At 37.8% G+C, this 14,376-nt stretch overlaps 1 protein-coding gene across 1 annotated transcript in view; it reads left to right on the top strand.

Annotated features, from left to right (window-relative positions):
* The first annotated feature begins 5,005 nt into the window (after positions 1-5,005).
* CUNH20orf194 (chromosome unknown C20orf194 homolog) overlaps positions 5,006-14,376 on the top strand; it is a 102,220-nt gene continuing 92,849 nt past the window's right edge. Inside the window, exons 1-4 of the mRNA XM_011369728.2 lie at positions 5,006-5,045; positions 9,789-9,908; positions 12,948-13,072; positions 13,823-13,919. Of these exons, the coding sequence (XP_011368030.1) occupies positions 13,058-13,072; positions 13,823-13,919 (112 nt within the window). The 5' untranslated portion in view covers positions 5,006-5,045; positions 9,789-9,908; positions 12,948-13,057. The remainder of the gene's footprint in view (positions 5,046-9,788; positions 9,909-12,947; positions 13,073-13,822; positions 13,920-14,376) is intronic.

Here is a 14,376-nt window from a genome sequence, read left to right as displayed (position 1 = left end):
AGAATATATTTGTTTTAATTATTTAATTTTGAAAATCAAAAGGTTAGCATAAATTATGGAGGAAAAACAGGCAAAAATAAAATTTTCAACTTTTTCATCATTCCCAGGGAACCAGGATAATGAAATACAAATAAGAAAATGCCCCTGGTTGTGTATACAGTAATTGTAAAAGCAGTGAGTAGTGAACTGTTACATATAAATCAGAAGGTGTAAGAACAGAGATTATTGCTTAGAATTTAAACATATCTGTGGCTTACTTTATTGTCAGGAAATCGGTGAGGTGTATCAGAGAAAAAGTTCAGAGTCAGGGTACCTGGTTGCTCAGGTTCTGGTGCTGTTAATCTTTACTCAGCCTTGTGATCTTGGGCAAATTGCTTCTGTTTAGGTCTTGTTTTCTTCTTGTCATCTGTCTGGATTCCAAGTGAATCTAAGGAAAGTTAGAAATAAAGTATAGCATACAAGCAGCATATTTAACATAAACTGCATTATTGGTTCTTCTGAGTCTACAGGTATCTTAAAGGAGGAACTTTGTAAAGTCATGGGTGACGAGAGGCCTTCTGCCCAGGATGTGCTTGCTGTGCTTGCTGTGCTCAGGTAGACTTGGAAGCTAGAAGGCAGTACTACTGCTGTGCTTGGCGTATGTGTGAAAATTTCTATTTAAAAAAAATTCTGGATGAAAACATAAACTCATAATGGTGATCTTTGGAGTAAGGTACAACAAAGACTTTAGTTTTATAAGTAATATTCTATTTTTTCATCAACAAGGATAATAAATTAATATTTCATACACATAATTGAAAAAGGCACTAACATAGATTAAAGCAAGTGTGCCAAAATGTTAATAGTGGTTAATTCTGAGTGCCAGGAATATGGGTGATTGTGGTTTTCTTTATACATACTTACCAGGTCTTTTTTTTTAAATAGGTAAATACTTCAGTAAGTGACAAGTTTAATGGTTCAGAAATAAATAATAGGCTATGTCTGGTTAAAAATTAAATTTGGGAAGCAAGAAAATGTACAAAGGAAAAGGAGAACTGAATTTAATTTTACCCATTTAACAAGAAAATAGTAGATACTAGTTAGGATGATGTTTTACTCTGGGAAAAAGGAGGTCTTTCTACACTTTATATGCTTCCACTTTATTTGGTCAGGATACTTGTGGAAAAGAAACTCTTTTTGCTTCTGTGTTCAGTATTGTCTTGGCTTTCCACAGCAGTGTTGGGGAAGCCGTTTGTCTCCTGGTCACATGACCTACTTATGCTTCAGTCACTGGCTTCTTATAAGTTTGAAAACCGAAGAGTCCTTGGTAACCTTGGCAGTCAGCATACTGCCCAGATGGGTTGGGAAATGGGCCAAAGGACCAACTTGATGAAATATTTCTAGTGTAGAGAATGACTGCAAAGTCAGTCATATTAAACATGAAAATGTGAGAAGGGCAGGCAACCATTTCCCAGAGAAAGAAGCTTTCTTACTCTAATCTTGATTGTCTTGCAGTTTCTTTTCTGCTGCTTCTAAAGCCCTAAGTTACTCCACATGTCCTGCTTAACTCAGGCCCCAAATTTTTATTATGAAAATGTTCACACAATAAAGATGCAAAGAATAGTACAATGAATACTAGTTCTACCACTTAGATTCACCAGTTTTTAACATTTTGCCACGCATGCATTATCTTTATCCTTTTTCTCATTCTTTTTTTCTGTTAAACCTTTTTCAAATAAGTTGCAGACATTGTGATACTTCATTCCTAAGCATCATGCATATGCTAAGAAAAAGGACATTCTGCTATATAGCCACAGTAAGATTATCTTGCCTAAAAAAGTTAACATTCATTCCTTACTATCATCAAATACCCAGGCCACATTCAAAATTTCCCAGATGCCTCATGAATGTTTACCTGGTTTTTAAAAAATCATATTACATTTTGTACATTGCACTGTATTATTATTCTTTAATCTCTTTATACTAGAAGATTTTCCCTTTGTTCTTTTTATTTTTACATGACATTGAATTTTTTAACTTAATTTTTAAAAATTGTGATAAAGTACACATAAAATTTAAACATCTTAACCATTTTTAAGTGTATGATTTAGTGGCATTAAGTACATTCGCAATGTTATGCTGCAATCACTACTATCCATCAATAGAGCTCTTCATCTTGTGAGACTGAAATTCTACCTATTAAACAAGAACTCCTCATTTATTCCCCCCCAGCCCCTGGCATTCTACTTTCTGTCTCCATGAATTTAACTGTTCTAGGTATCTCAAAAAAATGGAGTCATACAATATTTGTCCTTTCATGACTGGCTTATTTCACTTTCTATAATGTCCTCAAGATTCATCCATGTTTTAGCATGTGTCAGAATTTCTGTCCTTTTTAAGATTGAATGATATGCCATTGTATGTATATCCCACAATTTATGTATTCCTCTGTTGATAGACAACTTACATTGCTTCTACCTTTTGACTATTGTGAATAATGCAGCCATGAACATGAGTGTACAAGTATCTCTTTGAGTCCTTGCTTTCAATTCTTTTGGGTATATACCCAGAAGTGGAATTGCTGGATCATACAGTAATCCTATTTTTAATTTTTTGAGGAACCTCCATACTGTTTTCTATAGTGCTACACTTTTTTCATTCCCATCAACAGTGCACAAAGTTTCCAGTTTCTCCTCATTGCTAAAACTTGTTCTTTTCTTTCTTTTCCTTTCTTTCTTTTTTTTTGACAGTCATCCTAATTTGTATGGGAGTAGGATCTCTTTTGAGTTTTTGATTTGCATTTCCCTAATGATTAGTGATGTTGAGCCTGTTTTCATATGCTTATTGGCCATTCGTTTATCTTTGGAGAATGTCTATTCCTGTCCTTTGCCCATTTTTAATTGTTTTTTTTTGTTGTTGTTATTTTTGTTGAATTTTAGGTTTTTTTATGTATTGTAGATATTAGCTGTTTATCAGATATATGATTTGCAGATATTTTCTCCCATTCTCTGGGTTTCCTTTTCACTCTGTTAAATGTGTCCTTTGATGAGCATAAGTTTTTAATTCTGACGAAGTTTAATTTATATATTTTTCTTTTGTTACCAAATCCAATATGATAGATTGCATTGATTGATTTATCTATATGAACCGGCCTTGCATCACTGGGATACACTTCTCTTGGTCATTGTGTATACAGTAAGTCCTCACTTAATGTTTATGATAGGTTCTCGGAAATTGAGGGTTTAAGGGAAACGCGTATAATGAAACTAATTTTTCCATAGGCTAATTGATAGAAACAAGAGTTAGGTTTCTATGGCATACTTCTGGTCACAAAAATATCACCAAACTTCTGAATAAAGACCAAAAACACTTCTAATGGTAAACATTGAAATAAATGATTACATACATACATACATTTAAGAAAGATTAATAAAAACAAATAAGATAATTATTTTCTAACCTACTTACTCCAGTTCAGGGTTGCAGGTGGCCAGAGCCTCTCCCAGCAGCTCAGGGCACAAGGTGGGGACCAATCCTGGACATGGTGCCCTTCAGTTGTAGGACACATTCACACACACACCACACCCACACTTACTCAGATTGGGACAATGTAGACATGCCAGTTCACCTCATATGCACATCTTTAGGATGTGGGAGGAAACTGGAGTACCTGGAGAAAACCCACGCAGCCATGGAGAAAATTTGTAAACTCCACACAGACGTGTCCCGGCCAATAATTAATTTATTTATTTTTCATCAATGTGATAACTCAACGATGTTATTTGAGGGCCTGTTCTAATTTTTTTTGTATGTTGTTGAGTTCTATTTGGTAATATTTTTTAAGGGTTTTTACCTATATATTCATGATGGATATTTATCTGTATGGTTTTTTTTCTTTCTACTGTCTTTGTCTGGTTTTGGTATTAAGTGGAAGATGTGAACATCTTGAAGGAAGGCAGTGATAATGACCACTAAGTCATGGAGTAGATGACTTGGGGTGTGGGAACATCAGAAAGAACCCCAGGAGGAAAAAGGAATCCAGGGAAGGGAAATAGTGTGATTTGGCTGGAAATACTACTGCTTGGCCAAGTGTAGGGCAGTGTACCAGAGCAGATTCAGTGAAGGGTCGGGGTGAAGTCTGATTGTCAAGGATGGGACAGTTAGTGTAGTCAGTTTGTGGAGGATCTTAGTTAATAATAATGTGGTAGGGCTGGGAATATTTTGACTATAGGGGAAAAAATTAAATATAGGAGTATTAGAATGAATAGTGGAGGCAGATCCAGTGGAAGGATCTTTCTTGAGGAGGGAATTGAGCACCTCTCTTGGGACTACTGGGAAGGAGGAAAGGCTAGTATAGAGAGCATAGAGTCCTTAAAAGTAATATTAATATCTGGGAGTGCATCTCCTTATGCTTTGTTTGAGAGGAAGAGGATATCCCTCAGACCAAAGGAATAATACATCTGCATAGAAATGAGAGCAAGAACCCTGTGCTGACACTCTCTGTGGGGTAGTTGTGATGGACAATCGGAGCTTTATTTTAGGTCGTTAGACCAGGTTTTTCTTTTTTTTTTTTTTCTGTTTTGTTTTTGTTTTTGATAGACAGGTGAGGACCACAGTTAGGGCAAGTTAGTGTGATGGAAAATGTTCTTTGATAATCCTCAAAAATGAGAAGTCATTGGAAGTCTTTCGGCTAAGCTGCTGAGTCCCAGTACTATCCAGCATTGATCATGAGAGGGCCTTTGGCTTCTTCCTCTCTTGAGCCAGAGAGCCACTGACCCATCCTGGTTTGTAATCAGCAGTTCAGACTTAGTCTTCAGACCAATTCTGCATAATCACTTCCAAAAAATAGAAGAGAAGGGAACAATTCTTAATTCATTTTGTGGTTCTGAATCCAAAACTAGACAAGAACCATCCCTAGCAGTCATTCCTCTTCCTCGTGCCTTCATGTGCTGGCACTCAGAGACCTGATTTCTCTTTTCGTTGCAGCTGCAGCCGCCTCCGCCAGGTTCAGAGCATCCTAACCCAGAGCAGCAAATCTCGACCCGATGGGATCCTCTGCATCTTAGGTCAGTGCTTTTAACAAGATGGGACTCAGGGCTGGGGCAACTTGGCTTGTGTTCACAGGAAGATATTGATAATAGTAATATTATAAGACAAGCTGTGAGTTATCGTCCCCTCTCTTGTTCCCCTCAAATAGGTGGCTGTTTTAATGAGGTTGAGTGAAGTATCAGTAAGACAGGGAGTCCTTATCACAGAGCAGGAGCTTTATCCACATTATCTCATTTCTCCTCACAGCAGTCTTATAAGGGAGCAGTGTTGTCCCTTTTTTACGGAGGAGGAAACAGATTCTGGGAGATAAACTTGCTCAGGGCCATAGAGTGGCAGAACTAGGCATTTATTTGTTCTTCGAAATTGTTTTATTGTAAAAATATATCAAAGAATTTAAAAATTAAGACAATACATGAATAACAATGAACATAGCTTCCTAAAACCATCTCATATACACAGTCCCACTTCCCAGAAATAATATGGTCAACTGTATCTTTTTTTTTTTAACATAAATGGGAATATTTTATGTATATCATTGTTAACCTAATTTAAAATTTTTCACTTGACCATATTACCTTGGAGATTTTTACATATCAGATTGATTACTTGAATATAAAATACTAAAGAATTGAGAAGGGGTCAACTTATGACAATATCGTGAGACCAAAATATGTATTTTTTAAATGAAAACAAGCATATGTTGCAGAAATTGATGTTTTTGAGGTTGAGTGTAAAGATAGAGGTAAGAAATTAATAAACCTTGATGAGAAAGTGAAGCGAGAAATCAGCGAAGGATATATTTTTTAATAGCTTCTGAGGTTTAGTGAATACTTTCCTGGGTAATTAGAATTGTCATAGCATCTCATTGTTTGTTGGTTGATTGGCTGAATCTAGCTTTCTAACCCCTGAAATACCCTTCTAAGCAACTCTGACTCAACTCACCTCCACTTTAGCATTTATCATTTAATCGTTATGGTTTAGGAAATGTTCTGATTTTCTGTTAACCTTTTTTTTAAAACAGCTTTATGGTGCTGTAATTGACATACAGTTAACTGTGCATATTTAAAATGTACAGTAAGTTTTGACATGTTTGTGAAACTAACCACCATGATCAAGGTAGAGCACATATCCATTATCTCCATGTTTCCTTGTGCTCCTTTGTAAGGTCTCTGTTCTGCCCCTTCCCCACTCCCAAACAGCTACTGATATGCTTTCTGTCACTATATATTAGTTTGAATCATCTAGAGTTTTATATAAATGGAATCATATAATATGCATTCTTTTTGACTTCTTTCATTTAGCATAATTATTTTAAGATTCATATTGTAGCATGTGTCAGTGGTTCATTCCTTTTTATTGGTTATTAGTATTTTATTGTATGTATATATCCATTTATTCATTCAACTATTGATGGGTATTGGGTTTCTATTATTTGCCTTTACAAATGAAGCTGCTATAAACCTTTATATGCAAAGTGGTTGTACTAGTTGTACCAGTAGTTCATGAGAGTTCCATTTCTTGTACCCCCTCACCAACATTTGGCATGGTCAGTCTTTTTTTTTTTAATTTCTTTTTTAGAACAGTTTTAGAGTTACAGAAAAATTACAAAGATAGTGCAGAGTACCCATGTACCCCTTGCCCAGTTTCCTGTTATTAGCATCTTAAGTTAGTATAGTACATTTGTCACAATTAATTAATCAATACATTATTAACTAAAGTCCGTATTTTCTTCACATTCCCTTAGTTTTTGCTTAAAGTCCTCTTTCTATTCCAGGATCCCATCCAAGATACTATATTACATTTGTCATGTCTTAAATTCCTGTTGACTGTCCTTGTTTTTGATGATTTTGACAGTTTTGAGAAGTGCTACTGAAGTTTTTTGTAGCATGTCCCTCTATTGAGATTTTTCTTATATTTTTCTCATGATTAGACTGGGGTTGTGGGTTTTTGGATGGAAGCCCAGTGAAGTAACATGCCATTTTCATCACATAATACCAAGGATACATACTATCAACATGACTTTTTACTGTTTATATTGACCTTGGTCACCTGGCTAAGATAGTGTTTTCAAGTTATGCTCTGTAAAGTAGTCTCCCACCTGTCCTTCCATACTGTCCTCTGCAGCCCACACTGACAGAATGGGGAGTTACACTCTGTCACCTTGAGGAAGAGAGTATCTACATAAATTATTTGAAATTCTACATGGGAGCTTTGTCTCTTCTCTCCTATTTCTTTGTTTATTCAAACATTTGTATCAGTATGGATTCATGGATATTTATTTTATACTTTGAGTTAAAATCCAGCTCTACTTCATTCATACTTTATGTTATAATTCACTACAACTTCAAATTGTTCCTGCTTTGGCCATTTAGAGCTCTTCAGTTGGCTCCTATGTTCCTCCCTTTGATATACCCCAGCAAAGTTTTGTTGCTTGTTTGTTTAGAACTTCTGGCACAAAAAGATGCCCTAGGCTTATTGTGCATATTTTCAGTTCCAGTCCTAAAATCAACCATTTCTCTAAGGAGCCTTGTTTTCTTTATTGGAGAATGGTTCTAGAAACCAAGATCTGGGCACTGAGTATGCTTATTGCTACTGCGATGTCATTGCTTGTAGGCCCTCTCAGCTGACAGAGTAAGGGAATATATGTGTGTACATTAAATGGTGTGTATACACAAATCTGTAAATGTTAAGTAACAATCTGTATGTTAAGCTAAACATGAATTCATACAAATGTCTCCAGCTCTAACCCATTACCACATGGATCATTCTAGCCTCCTCCTCTTGCTTATCTATAAACTCCCACTCCACGGGTGAGAAACTTGGCACCTACCACATACCATCCATTTACTTAATTCTAGTATACATGTGTAATAGTATCAGATTTGTTAATCCATAATACCCCATGGGAAATAATTTTATCAACCAGAGCACAATATCTACATATAGTTTCTTTGCCTTTAATTTTATATGGTCAGTTTTTTAATGTTATCAATTTATGCAACAGTTTATACAGTTGGAACCCTTAGAAAGGGACATGCTAAGACTAGGCCTGCCTAGTCCACTGGTTATTTTAACTCCATAGCCCTTTCAATTTTTGGCCTTATGTAGATCAGGCCATTCCTGCTTTTGATTCTCTTCACCCCTTTTTTTACTGACGCGTTAGTTGGGAAAGAACAGGGCTGTGCTACTTTGATCTCAGCTGAGAAAGAGTCCTTCCATAGTAGAAGTCCTTTGACACAGGCAGTCCCTAGGCCCTTCTGATCTGAATGACCATTACTTTTTACTGGTCTGACCATTGACAGTCCTGTTTCCCAGGCTCCAGCCATATTTTCATTCTTGGAGCTCCTTCTGACCTAACTCCTTCCTCTTAGCCTCACATAGACAGCAGCCACCTGCCCTTGACATGTCCCTCTTACCCAGAGCCATAGCTCTGGGCCTTCACAGATACCCAGGAATCAGATAGTATTTATGTTTATGGCATCGAAAGGTAGTAATGAAGGTAGTATTGTTTCATTTCCTTTTTACTTGTCTCTGATCTAGCTCCACTAGACTGTAAGCTGTGTGAGGGCCATTTGTAGGCATGTTTACCACACACTCCAGCATCCAGCACAATGATAGCATTTGGACCTGATAAATATTTGTGAAATGATGCTTGTCTTCATGATGCAGAACAGGGCAAATTTCCTGGAGTTGGGAAGGAGACCAAGCCCTGCACTGAGAGAAGAAGAGGGTCCTTTGGTGGAGAGTGTAGAAAGAATTCACACGTGCCAAAGTTAGACTCAAAAGGAAAGTTTATTAGAAAAGTGGTAACACGCCACAAAGTGTGGTCTCCTTTCAGAGGCAGAGAGTGTGAGGGACCAAGAGAGACGTGGAAAAGCAGTGAGTAGGGGGCTGAGTGTTCATGGAATTCAGTTTACCTGTCATTCTTTAGTTCTCATTTCCTTTGATATGGACATACAGTTAGGAAGGGGAAGGAGAAGAGTATGCAGCACTAATAGCCCCGGGCAGACATTTCCCAGCCTTTGATCCATAGGTACCCCATGGTTTTATCCATCGGGAATGAATGATTTTATTTGTGTAGGGCAGCCAGCTAAGGACTCTTGTCCTGCTTTTCCCTTCCACTGGAGTGGGGAAATGGGTTGTTAGTAATCCTGGCAGAAATCTTCCTTTGTTTTGTAGGTATCCTCCCGGCCTGGTTACAGGGTTGATCCGCATATTGCAATCTCTGATTGTGGCTGTGGCTTGATTAACATTTTTAATTCTCTTGCCTCCTCCCTACATTATGTGGTTCTGGTCACTTGTCCTCTTCTTTACTTCTTTGACTTCGTTTCAAATCACCTTAATTCTCCTTCATTTGATCCCACATGTTTTGATAAAGGTCTCTTCGGGAAGTGAATATTTTTCTAACATCTATTCCTATTCCTACTGAAAATATTTCAAATCTTTAACTAGCCATGGCAAGACTTGGATTATATTTTCTATATCTTTCTATCCTCAAGGATTACTCTTTGGCAGTTAATAGTTTCAGTAATCTGTGTTGTTCAACTATCTCAACTATATAGATCTTGAATCAGCTTAAGGGTACTTGATGCTGAGGCCTGCTGCTTTCACAGAGAGTTAATTGAGTTTGATTTCTGGTACAAAACTGCTCTGTTGCCTTTTACTTAACCATCAGGATTTTGGTAGCAGGAGTAAACTATTGTGGCTCATTTGTTCCCCATAGTTCAGTATAGCTAATCAGAGCCGCCTTTGCCTTTCAGGAATCGATAGCCGGTACAATGAAGGCTGCAGAGAGCTGGCAAATTATCTTCTGTTTGGTTTGTACAATCAGAATACCAGTGATTTTGAGAAAACGGGGTTTTCTGAAGAAGTTCTCGATGGTAAGTATACATTAGTAAAGTCTATGCGTCAGAGGACTAGGTGATTTGCTTCTTTGGATCCTTATTTCACAGTTGTTTTATGGGACAATGATCAAATGTAAAATATCCTCAAGTCTCAGTAAATTTTTACTTTTTTATTAATGAAAAACAACACTTTTCTTTACTGATATATTGAGTAATATGCTCCTACAGGTCAACTGCTGGATATTAAGAGACCAGTGACCTGTGGTTTTCAGAATGTTTACTAGCTAAATCAGCTTTAGAGAAAAAAGTAAACATCAGTGTTTAGCTTTATATCTTCTTGATATATCTTCTAGTTTTCCTCTGAATTGCCCACTGCCTCTATGCTGGGAGGTTCAGATTATGTGCATTGTTCTGTGAAAGCACTTTCTTAACTGTGAGTCAAGGATCAGCCTGCAGGCTACTCCTACAAAGAAGACTTCGTGGATCTTCAGCTTAGGAACAAAGGCTCTTTGTTCTGTTCTGTCTTTGAGAATTGTTTCCTGTGTGACTTTAATTCAAGGCCATGCACATGACTACAATGCAGGCTTTCTGCTTATATTCCCCTTTCCTCAGCTCTGAGACACTCACCCTGTGTTGATGCTGCTGTGGGCTGATGCCAAGAGCTATCTCTCATATCACATACTTAGCATCATGACTTGTCTGCCAGATGGATCAGGAGACACAGGAATAGACAAATCAAATTGGACAAGAGACAGACAGCTCTTGTGAAGCAGCTGGGAGACACGTGAAAGCAAACATCTGATGAAATAATCTTGCTGTGGATCTAATGCAGTGGTTTTTAACTAGTTGGTTTTATCCTCCAGGCGACGTTTGCCAATATCTGAAGACATTTTTGATTGTCACAACTAGGCAGAGTCAGTAGAGGCCAGAGATGCCATTAAACATCTTATGGAGCGCAGAACAGCACCCCACAACAAAGAATGATCTGTTTTAAACAGTAGTGCCAAGTTTGAGAAACCCTGTTCTACTGTATGTGAAACTTCTGCTGTAGTAAAATCCTTAATAATATCTATCCTTATCGATTGGTTAAAGATTTCTTTCTGATTCAGAAGTATAGAAAGAGGCTGAAATTATTCCTTCGATTATATTTTTTTCAGTTCAAATTTAGTTTCAGATTTTGAGTTAAAAAATGTTTCCTGACACTGCACAGCATCTACTGGTTTGGAAAGAATTCATCCTGGCAGCTCATTTAGAGAGTTATAAAAAGACAGATGCTTGTACCAGCCATACATTTTACTGCAACCAAGGTTGCTGAGGACATTACAGTACTGAAATTAAAGAAATAGTTTTAAATCTTCAAAGGTGTGCTTTTTTGACTTATCTTTGTTTGTATCCTCTCACCGGGCACAATGTATGCTTATGAAATGAGCATTTTCTTCCAAATTAATAAATTCGTCTTTAAAATTGAAGTAGTCGGAAAACTAAGATCACCAGATTTATGCTTCTGCATTTCAGTCTCTAACTATATACAAAGAAAAGAGGCCAAGACAAAGGATTTATTTTAAAAAGAAAATTTTAAATAGTTTACATGTTCATCCAGTTCTCTTATGCTTGCTTCTTTTACCTGGCTGTGTACTCTGTTAAACTTTGTTCATAGTGATGACATCAATCCTATGAGATCCCGAGAATACTTAATTAGGTTTAGCAGCTATTGTAATATTTCTTTTATTGGACTCTTTGTGGTATGTTAGACACTAGTGTAGAGTATAATCTACAGAGGAAGCCCTCAGGCTTTCCAAATGTCATCAAACTCTTCACTCCTGAGCATGCAGTCTATATATGATTCAGGGCAGGGCTCTTTTAGAGGGCCTGTGTGAGGAAGACCATCAGGTGAGAGGGAGCCCCTTTCTCACCCCCTGCCAACTTTTGACTCCAGAGCTTACCAGAGAACCAACAGTGAAGAGGCTGCTCCATGCTATGTTTCCTAGGACACCTAGGGTCTGACTGTGGAACTCAAAGTGGCTCAAAGGCCACTACCATCATGGAGCTGTATCAAGAGGCCACTCAGCTGTGTGTTCAGCTGCAGTCAGTATTCATTGGGCTTATGTTTTTGCAGATTGTGGTCTGTCACACTGTGTTACAGTGTTGGCATTGCCCTAAACCTGCCTCAGATGCTCCCTGCCCCCATGCTTCTCTCTCACCTCTAGCCAACTTAAGCAGCTTCTCTAGCATCATCTTGTTACAGAGAGGCCTAATGGCTCTGATTTCTGAGGAGCAATGGAATGGAGCCTCTGCTTTTCTTCTGGAAGTATGACTGCTTTCTTTCTCAGTATTCAAACCGCTTTCATAGTCTTGCTCCATTCCATGGCTCTTCTGTTAGTTTATCTGGGTGTATTTGCATTATTGGGATTACTTTATTTATTTGACCCATCAACACTGATGTTTATTCCTTAAATCTGTGAGCTGTGGATCTATTTATAGAAGCCTTGTCCACCTATCTCTATTTCCTTCCTCCCAGCCTTTCCTGTGTACAGAGTTCACCACCATACACAGTAATCCTTCCCGAAGCTGACAAAAGGCTATGTCCTCAGGCCCATGAATGCCTTGAACTAGATAAGCCAACAGCCAAAAGCTTTAGATACTGATGTCTGCAGGAAAACCAATCACTGGCCATATTTGGTGCTATTTTCCTGCCTCACTGGCTTTAGGCTGTGGAGTTTCTATTTGGAATTTATCTCTGCAGTGAAGTACATGGCTGAGTTTGGTACTGCAGATTCAACTGTGTTGCACTTTGCTAAACACCCAGAAGGCTGTTCCTTTGACTTATTCTGTGCCTGCATTGCCATCACCAGAGGGCCACGGTGGTGGGAGCATCTCATGGGGTGAGGAAATTCTTGCTGTCTACATTTGAGTGTTCCATAGTCACTTTGAAGCACGTTACTTAATTAAAGAATTTTTAGTTTAGAGTTTTGTTACATTGTCTCTGAAGTAGTTTTAATGGTTTTACTATGTGGGCAGAAAACGTGTAAAGAAAATGCCTTTGAAAATCTTGTTTTAATTTTGTTTTTCTTGCAGATGTAATTATATTGATTAAATCAGACAGTGTCCATCTGTACTGTAACCCTGTAAATTATCGCTATCTCTTACCCTATGTGGCACATTGGAGAAATCTGCATTTCCACTGCATGACCGAAAACGAGGTGAGGAAGAAAAGTAAAATAGGCATTTAGAGACTCCCTAAGAATACTGTTTCAGGCAAGTGTAGATCTGAAACAGAAAGCCCCTAAACAAATCAAATTGCAGAATGTGGTTACACCAAAAAAAAATTATTTGTTTTAGTGGAACTTTTCTAATTTCATTATGAGGCCACCTTATAGATAAGTTGTATCTCTCAAGGGGACAAAAGGGACTCCAGATTGGGACCTAGTAGCAGGTTTGAGAACCTGCCTTCCTGCCCTGCTTCATCATCACCCTGTGCACATTGTCTCAGGGGACTAATGCCTGCATACCGCCCCAGGAGAATTTGATAAGCTTTATAACTTATTTGTGTTAGAATTTCTTGGTACCTGTTGCTGTTTCCCTTTGGGCCCATTTCAAGGGTTTGGCTGGAAATCACACTGGGATTTGAGATTTAGGATTTCATGGAAATTGTGGCCTGGTTAAGTGTCAAGAAGAACCTTTCTTTCTATGTGAGCATTTGGGGATTTTTGAGGATAGGTTTTATCTCTTGCGTTTAGGCCTGATCCATTCAGGGTTGATTTGTGTATGGTGTAAGGTAAGGGAATGATAGTGTTTCTGACAAGCAAACATAAAATGTTGGTTTTGGAAATGCCTCTCGGGTGCAGTCTTTTATAAATGTCATTTGAGACTACTAATAAAATGCCGAAAATATATGGAACTTTGCATGACGTTTCATCGGAGCCTGCTTTCTTTCCAATTTCCCTCTTTAGTATGAAGATGAGGAAGCTGCAGAAGAATTTAAAATTGCCAGCTTTGTGGACATGGTTAGAGACTGTAGTAGAATTGGCATTCCTTACAGCTCCCAAGGTGAGTGTGTAGCAGTGAGCCAATCTGCATTTTAACCTTACTTGGATGGTGTGTGAATCACATGGCCCTACTTTCCTTTGAGCGGAAGCATTCACTGAAGGCATTCAGCCGAGAAACACATTGATCTATCTTCACTAAAGGCAGAGGCTCAAGCAGAAAGAAATTTGGGAACTTCTCTATGTAAGCTTGAGTTCATAACAAGTTTCAGAAGAACTGATAAGCAATTTACCACAGTTGCCATCAACTCTGTACCCGTTATTGGACATAGAGTGTAGATATAGGGTCTCTTGGTAATAAGAAATAACAATTGGGTAACTGTTAAAAATATGCTGACAGGTTCAAAAATGTGTATACACCTGAAGCTAATATGAAACGATAATGAATGTCAACTGTAATTGAAAAATTAGCCCATTTCTCATTTAGAAAAAAAATTGCAGCTTGCTACCAGTGTTAATTT

The sequence above is a fragment of the Pteropus vampyrus genome, unplaced genomic scaffold (assembly GCF_000151845.1).
Source record: "Pteropus vampyrus isolate Shadow unplaced genomic scaffold, Pvam_2.0 Scaffold7, whole genome shotgun sequence".
Classification (NCBI taxonomy): domain Eukaryota; kingdom Metazoa; phylum Chordata; class Mammalia; order Chiroptera; family Pteropodidae; genus Pteropus; species Pteropus vampyrus.
The sequence above is the reverse complement of the archived record's forward strand: the minus strand, read 5'-3'. Positions and strand labels throughout refer to the sequence as shown.